Raw genomic sequence first — 8483 nt, forward strand, 5'->3', positions numbered from 1 at the left:
AATAAATTAATGTGACAATAGGAGATGATTTTTCTTCTATAACAGGATATTTTTCATATCCCATAAATAAATATGTAAAACGATTAAATTGTATATATGCATTTTTTATGCAGAAATTTATATGGTAAATTTAATGTTAGTATTAGTATAGCTCAGTTGGCAATATAATTTGAGCAGAGAGATAATTTGAGTTTGATTCCACCAAATACATCTTTGAAAAAGGATGAAGAGTGTAACTGTGACTAAACTCTGACTTGGGATAGTTTCATCACTAGTTCAAAGAATTAAAGTTTATGAAAATAACTGAGAGGTCGGCAAGCCTCAAAAAAGTAATTAGGTTCGGAATAAAAAAAATGTGTGTGGATATTTACATGTAAGATGTGTAATATATTATTATCCAACCAAATAATATGGAATAATAAGGCAAAAAGATATAAATTAAGATACATAAGTACATAACCATTGGATTGTAAGTTGATTTGTGCAAAATATTTGTATGTGATACAAAGAGTTCTCTACGAGCCACAGGAAGACAGATGCAATTCTGTCGATCTTTTATTTTCAAAATCAGTTTCCAATAGGTTACCTAGAACAAAAAACAGAAAAACATAAAGAATAAAAGAGAAGGAAACAAGAACAAAATAAAAAAGAGTAAGAGCAGTTCTAAACGAAAAACATTGGGTTAGATTACCCCTTCATTATGCATGAAAGAGAGCTTTCCGAAAGGCCCATCCTTGTCCTTGGTAGCTTCAGGTAGAGCCCAGTCCATGGGACTTGATGATTTATAAATTGGGCGCGATGGTAGGTTGTCAACCATAATAATAATAATAATAATAATATTTTAAAATAAGGGTGTATTTATTGGTTTATGAATAAACTCGACATGAATTAAATTAAAATATAGGATTAAGATAGTGAAAAGGTACTTTTTGTCGCTGCGATATGCATCTATCCGCGTCAGTCAGTTATGAAACTGAAATGGGCCCATATCATATTCCAGAAGCCAATATATATTATATACATATAAAATGTTAATTAACAGATCCTCTCTTTCCTGAGAAGTGAGGAACAAAGAAAAGAGAGTTGGAGAAGAAGATGAAGGATCAGGACGATGTTGATAGTGTGGGAAAAGAGCAGCAGGCTGCGGGAGTGGGAATTCTTCTTCAGATCATGATGTTGGTTTTGTCATTCGTATTGGGTCATCTTCTTCGTCGCAAGAGGATTTACGTCATTCCCGAAGCAAGCGCTTCTCTTCTCATTGGCTTACTCGTTGGTGCACTCGCTAACATTTCCAACACTCAAACTAGTATCAGGTACTATTGGTGTATCTTTCTCTTTCATTCATTCATTTCTATAAAACCCTCTCACTTCCATTTCTATTTTCATTTTCATTACTGTTCCTGTTCCAGGGCGTGGTTCAATTTTCACGAGGAGTTTTTCTTCCTCTTCCTCTTACCTCCTATCATATTATATCCTGATCAACTCAACTACTCACTCACTCACTCTCTTCTTTTCTTTTTAACTTTCTTAATTCATTTCTATAACTATGTTTGTCTGTCTGTCTCTCCTTGACCTTTCACTTTACTCAGTCTGGCTTCAGTCTCTCACCTGTAAGTTTTTTTTTTTTTTTTTTAATTTTACTTTGGAATTTTCCATTATTCTTTCATTTCATTCCAGCTTTTTTCATTTCGTCTTTCTTGTCTTCACGTACAGAAGCCTTTCTTCTCTAATTTTGGAGCAATTGTCACATTTGCTATACTCGGCACCTTTCTAGCTTCCATTGTAACCGGTGTCTTGGTGTAAGTTTTTCTTTTTCATTTGTTTTTGTTTTTCGATATTATTTGCTACTGCTACGTTATGACTACTGGTGATGAGGATTTATGAATTCCACGCTGATGTTTTTCTCCAGTTATCTTGGTGGATTGATCTACCTCGTCTACAGGCTACCTTTGGTTGAGTGTCTGATGTTTGGTGCTCTTATATCAGCAACTGATCCTGTTACTGTTTTGTCCATATTTCAGGTGATTTGATTTGCATTCTTCTTTAATTTTGTCTTTCTTCTTTTTATATTACACATGCTTTTTGATAGTGCGTATACATGTTCTTAGTCTTCTAACTTCTAAGATTGTGATCCATATTGATCATGAACCCAATATGTATGCCCAATACAAGAGCCGCGGTGTCTGGGTGTGAATAAGTACCCTTGGTACCCTCTTTGTAGAGATGTTCCCTTTCCTAATGTTCCCTTTAAGTCTTTAATCATTTATATGATATGATATTTAATTAATTTCAAAGAGAGGAAGAGGTGGTCCGCACGAAAATATTTTCGGTATTTCATATGTACCAACTGATGTCATGCTTATTTTTGTCCGCCTTATCGCAGGAGCTTGGCACAGATGTCAATCTATATGCCTTGGTTTTTGGAGAATCTGTTTTGAATGATGCAGTAAGTTTCTATTGCTACAAAGCTCTCCTTTTTCCCCCGTGATTTAAATACGGATGTTGCTACTAGCTGATATTTTCCTTTTTCCTCTTTTCTGTTTGTCCTTTCTTTCCCCCCGTATGCTATTGGCAGATGGCTATTTCTTTGTACAGGTAACTGAACTTCTAAAGATTGATATGTTTATCCAAAGTAACCCAAGTATCATTAAAGTTCACTCTAACTTAGTGCTTACTTTGCAGGACAATGTCATTGGTTAGAAGTCATCCATCCGGACAAAATTTCTTCATGGTGATTGTTAGATTTTTGGAGACTTTTGTTGGGTCAATGTCTGCTGGTTGGTTTTACGAATTTCACCTAATGTTTTATTTATGCATTGTTTGGCTAGTTGAATTACCTGGTATTATGGGCCTTAAGATATTTTGGATAGAAATTTGGCATCAGCTGAACTTCTCTCTACAGTCTTTTAGGCTCGGTCTTGCTTCTACCTTGTTGATATAATCACTCTTCAGGCAGAAGAGATGAGAGAGAGAGAATTTAATTGTGAATTGTTTAATTATATATATATATATATTTATATATATATATATATATATATATATTAGCAGAAAGAATTGTTATATTTGCAGTATTGCTAAATTCCCATTGTTTTTGGTGGCTCTGCAGGTGTTGGAGTTGGATTTATATCTGCTTTAATATCCTTTTAAACCCATGGTTGTTATATATATATATATATATAACACAACTCTTTAGAGATTTAAAACTAAAAAATAGTGTGAAACCTTAACTATCAGAACCTCTTTAAGTATGCCGGATTGGATATTGACAAGTAAGTATTTATTATTTTATTATTTTGGCTCAATATGTGATGATTCATATCATATTTGAACAATACTGATTGGAAAAATTTTCTTTGTAGTCTTCAGAACTTGGAGAGCTGCCTTTTTGTTCTTTTTCCATATTTCTCGTAAGAAATATCCCTCGGCCATTTCTTCCAAACTTTTTTGGAGAAGTTTTGTAAGTTCCATTATACATGGTGAAACCAGCTAAAACTATTTTCTTTGTAGGTACATGCTTGCCGAAGGTCTTGGCCTGTCTGGTATTGTATCAATATTATTCACGGGAATGGTAATTGCATATTATAGTTTTCCTTTGTTATTTTATCTGTGTTAAAGCATTGTTATGAATATTTTGTGCTATGTTTTAGGTCATGAAGCATTATACATATTCAAATTTGTCACAAAGTTCTCAAAGATTTGTCTCAGCTTTTTTTGAGTTGATATCATCGCTAGCAGAAACATTTGTGTAAGGAGTATTCAATTTGTTGTAAATTTCCTTCTTACTGTTCAACATTTTCTCTAAATGATGCATGGGAACCATTTTATCTTATTATCTACAGATTTATCTACATGGGCTTTGATATTGCTATGGAGCAACATAGCTGGTCACATGTTGGATTTATATTCTTCTCCATTGTATCCTTTCCTTGACCCTTTATTTTTGACCGATAAATTTGAAATTTTTGATTTGAATAAGAGCATTTCATATTCTTATTGATCCTCTTTCTCAACTTGCTTGGTAACCACTTCAGATATTCATTGGAATTGCAAGGTATTTGTGCTGTAATTGCTATCATCATGAGCCTTCGATCACAGTGACATATGTTCATTTCAGGCTTTTTATCTAGTTTGGTAACAATATAAAGATATGCACACACTTATGGCACTTTTATGCTTCACTTTCATATTTCTCTTTGTAAACTATATTGTTTGATCGCTTCATGCAGGGCAGCCAATGTCTTCTCTTGTGCTTATCTGGTCAACTTGGTCAGACCTGCGCATTGTCAGATACCTCCAAAACATCAGAAAGCACTTTGGTATAGTGGTAAGGAATTAAGAAACATGCAAATCATTGACTATACTGTGAAAATTTTGTTTGATTATGTCAATAAAACAAATCGCTTCTTGTTTTTGGCTTATTTTTTAATGTTTTGCCAGTTCGGCATTTCACTTAAGTTTTGTACTTTGTGAACATGAACAGGACTTCGAGGGGCAATGGCCTTTGCTCTTGCTCTGCAATCGGTTCACGAACTTCCAGAAGGACATGGTCAGACAATCCTCACTGCAACTACAGCAATAGTTGTTTTGACAGTAAGCATGCTCATTGTAGTCATCTAATTTAAGCTAATCATCACATGAAAAATAAATAAATATGGAGGTAGTGTATGACATTGGGTAAAATTTGAATGTTATTTTTATACTATATTCTGTGTTTTCCCTATCCATGATTCCTAGTTAGGAGGAAACTTAGATGCTGTTCTTGTGTTTGCTATTGGGTTCTACAATTAAGAAAGGGCTCTTGGAAAAAAATTATGAAAAGCATTACCTAACAGAAATTTCTCCATTTAAAATTCTGTATAGTTTACATCCCCCCAGTCCCATAGAATTCATAGATTAGAGAGTTTGTTTGATGCCATGCTAGAGACAATAAAAAGTTATTCCAAATAAAATTATTCAGTGCAAGATTCATTCCTAGCTTTTTGGCTTTCTATTGTTCAAATGCGGCTTTGTCTTAGTTAGTGTGGAAGCTAACATAACTGTGTTGAGATATATAAAATCATTTATGTAACCTCACCCAACAGCTTAAGCTTTTGGGTTGAATTGGTTCTTTACATGGTATCAAAGCCTCGTGTCCCGGGTTCGATCCTCGCCGCCCCCCACTTTCTTTCAAGTGGAATTTCTTTGTTCGCACAGGTATGTGGGCCTGTGCATTGTCCATCCTTCAAGCCCAGTGGGCTCTCGTGTGAGGAGGCGTGTTGAGATATATAAAATCATTAATGTAACCTCACCCAACAGCTTAAGCTTTTGGGTTGAATTGATTCTTTACAAATTGCATCAAATTTTCTGATTGTTACCATCTGATATGGGGCTCTCCTTTCAATATATGATTTGATTGGCTGATAGATGATACTCATATGAAAAGTCAACTAAAGTTCATCTCAGCAGTTGGAGTATTAGCCTCATTTTTGGATTCAAGAAGGGCAAAGGAGGTAGAGAAAGAAATCAACTGAGTGAGAGTACAGAGTTCAGAAACTTAAGGATTATATTCAAGAAATGAAAGCTAAACTGCAGAGATAAAACATCAGGAGGAGACGGTAGAAATGCTAACTTAAATTTAAATAGAAGAAAAAGTGAAATTAGTATCCTCTCAACCTCCTTAGGAGAATCTTGACCAAAAAAGTTCAAGATCTGTGTTCAATTTTAGGTAAACAATAGCGAGCTACTTGTATGAAAAGATCAGTATGCCATTCAGGAATGGAGTGATACAGACTGAGAGATTTGGGTATTTAACATGGAGAATGATATGTTAGGTGATGAGCTATCAAAGAATGTACAAGCGTTATTGTTAATTGGGCAACCTGATAGCAAACATCTAAATAACTGCACCTAAGTTTTGTCCTCCTATTTATTTTTAGTTACTAGCAGCAACCACAATTCTTTTCCCCACTTTTTCATAATCAGTAATCACCATATCTGGGTAGTTTACCTGACACTAAAACTTATTTACTTTGTTTTCAGGTATTGCTGATTGGTGGTTCAACAGGCACCATGCTGGAAGCTTTGGAAGTTGTAGGTGGTGACAGTCATATTAATGATAGCCCTTTGGCTTCTGTTACTACCATAACGGTATGTTTTGCTAGATGAGCCTCTTTCACTTTCTTAACTAGTGGAAGCATGCCTTCAGTGTTGTTTCCACGTAATTTCCGCTTGACTAAGGTGCATGCGGGACTACTTTGTATTGAAATACTGTATCCTTTTGCGGGAAAAGATTTTGTGTGTGTTTGTGTTTGACTAACTGGCTATAAAGAAGCAGAAGCATGCAATTTGACTTGTGATTATATTTTTGAATTGCATCTAAAATTAAGTTATCAACCATTCCATTAGAGAAACGGATGTTCTGCATGCCCAACCAAGTATTAAATGTTAGATAGGACATATGTAAAGCTTTTAATGTGATTTTGAATTCAAAGAAATATATATTCATTGATGAATAGTTATTGTGGAATTGTATGTTAACTTCCAAAATTTTACGTATGAATTTTAACGGTGCATATTATCCTGACAAAATAAATGTTTATCCTAATGAATCTACTTTATATGTTTCTTCCTATTTTCTCTTTCAACTAATATTTTTGGTTTCTTACACAAGAAATTTGAGGGAAACAATGGTTATATTTCTCCTTCTTCCGATGAAGAATCATCGTCAGGGAGCAAAATCAAGATGAAGCTGAAAGAATTCCAGAAGAGGTGTCGTCTGAGTTCTGAAACTTCAAATATGTTAAAATCTATTTCTTGATGATGTTGCTACTTCTAATTTTTCTTGCTTTTATGTTTCAGTGCGGCAACTTTTACAGCATTAGATAAAAACTACCTCACCCCATTCTTTACTAGTCAAAATGGCGATGAGGAAGATGAAGGTAAGCTTGACTTGGCATTAATTTCTATGTATATTCTAATCAATATTATCCGTCAAATACTCACTGAAGAGTTGATTTAGGTAGGGGTTGATTGCATCTGACTTGATCTGCACTTTTAAATGGGTTACGAATTTATTCATAACTGGAGCAGTGGTAAAAATGTTCCTTCATGACTGAAAGGTCATGGGTTCGAATCCAGGAAACAGCCTCTTTGCAATTATGCAAGAGTAAGGCTGCGTACAAGGATTTCCTCCACCCCACACTCGCTAGTCGGGTTTAATGGGAAATGGTTTTTATTGGAGTCTACACGACTGTTTTAATAGGTGTCCAACTTATTCTCGCCAAGCTGTCTTCTTACTTTATAACCTATGAACTACCCGATTATGGAATCAGATATTTTTTGGATGTAATTCCCTTGTCTATTTTTATCTGCTTAAAGTTCAAGTTCTTATTAAAGAAGATGAAGCAGCATCTTTGGTTATTATCTTGTCTAGAGGCTGTTGAACCTACATCGTATTCGACTCATAAAACCCCTATACACGTGTACTTTTTTTAAAATCATATTCTCTCCTTTGTTAGATTGTATTTTTTCATGGAATATTTTTGAGTTGTTTCTAAAATTAATTTTCATCTATGTATTTTGTTAGATTGTAGTGTGAATGAATTTTGTTGGCATCATATTACCCCGAACCCCGTGTTCTTTGTCTTAACAGTTGAGCCTCTGACTTCTGGAAGGGTGGGATTCCACGGCCATGACCATGACCAATATTCCTTATGATATTTTCCAAACAACATGCTCAATGCTATTTAAAGTCTCTTTTTTGTACACAACTTGAATCATGCAATTTAGAGACAATTTGGAGAAACTGCCATAATACAAGGATCATCCCAAGTCACAGGATTGAGAATCTTTTGGCATGTGTCAATTCAAGTAGGCAGTTTATTGGTCAGTGAGGTTGGAAGACGACAACATTTCTGCAGCATTAGTATTCGTGCAACAAGTCTAATGAAAATGATATTTGCATAAACTATTAGTGTACATAAACCATATTAAAAGAAAAAATTTGTACCGAGTGAGGAATTATAGATGGATTTCTTTCATTGATTTATTCACATCAAGGTTTATTCCGGACTAAGCTTAAGTGCAACTCCACATGCAGCATGGTGGATGCAATCCAAAGACTGTCCTTACTGGGATCATTCTCCTCCATTTTCTTCCGTGAGTCCGACCTTTTTTTACTGGAGAATATCTTTAGTAACTGAAGACTCAGGGCATCACTTGTAATTGTTGGAAAAAAGTAATATTATTCTACTCATCCATTAATGGTTAATGTAACCTGACTAACACTTTTTTCTACTTTTAATAAAAGGAGTATTTTCTCCCTTAATACTGAATATATGCCCATATAACATCATGATATGCAAATACTAAATTTACTATATACCAAGAAAATCATGTCGATGTTGACTAATTTGTTGTGGATTGGAACGGCTTTGTCACGGGTTCTTTGTCCGAATGGGTGATAATTAACCTCAAAAAGAGTATAAAAGATGGCAGGCATAGTG

At 34.6% G+C, this 8483-nt stretch overlaps 1 protein-coding gene across 1 annotated transcript; it reads left to right on the top strand.

Moving 5' to 3' along the window:
* The first annotated feature begins 1070 nt into the window (after positions 1-1070).
* Positions 1071-7864, top strand: LOC133299426 (sodium/hydrogen exchanger 6-like). The gene is made up of 21 exons (XM_061498882.1): positions 1071-1313; positions 1410-1469; positions 1586-1610; positions 1714-1799; positions 1910-2021; positions 2384-2446; positions 2576-2595; positions 2683-2777; positions 3107-3135; positions 3238-3269; positions 3360-3407; positions 3508-3568; positions 3648-3745; positions 3840-3915; positions 4032-4051; positions 4227-4324; positions 4481-4590; positions 6019-6111; positions 6650-6747; positions 6838-6917; positions 7631-7864. The coding sequence occupies exons 1-21, from the start codon at positions 1096-1098 to the stop codon at positions 7693-7695; spliced, it is 1587 nt and encodes a 528-aa protein (XP_061354866.1). The 5' UTR covers positions 1071-1095; the 3' UTR covers positions 7696-7864.
* The last annotated feature ends 619 nt before the right edge of the window (positions 7865-8483 follow it).

Source organism: Gastrolobium bilobum, unplaced genomic scaffold (assembly GCF_033153095.1).
Source record: "Gastrolobium bilobum isolate Gb01-03AN ecotype WA unplaced genomic scaffold, APGP_CSIRO_Gbil_v1 utg7477, whole genome shotgun sequence".
NCBI classification, from domain to species: domain Eukaryota; kingdom Viridiplantae; phylum Streptophyta; class Magnoliopsida; order Fabales; family Fabaceae; genus Gastrolobium; species Gastrolobium bilobum.

What these genes read in the sequence shown, in the direction of transcription:
- LOC133299426 (XM_061498882.1), top strand. Translation starts at nt 1,096, where the DNA reads ATGAAGGATCAGGACGATGTTGATAGTGTGGGAAAAGAGCAGCAGGCT. An exon ending in AACACTCAAACTAGTATCAG is followed by an intron (nt 1,314 to 1,409) that starts GTACTATTGGTG and finishes TTCCTGTTCCAG; the next exon opens with GGCGTGGTTCAATTTTCACG. An exon ending in CAATATTATTCACGGGAATG is followed by an intron (nt 3,569 to 3,647) that starts GTAATTGCATAT and finishes GCTATGTTTTAG; the next exon opens with GTCATGAAGCATTATACATA.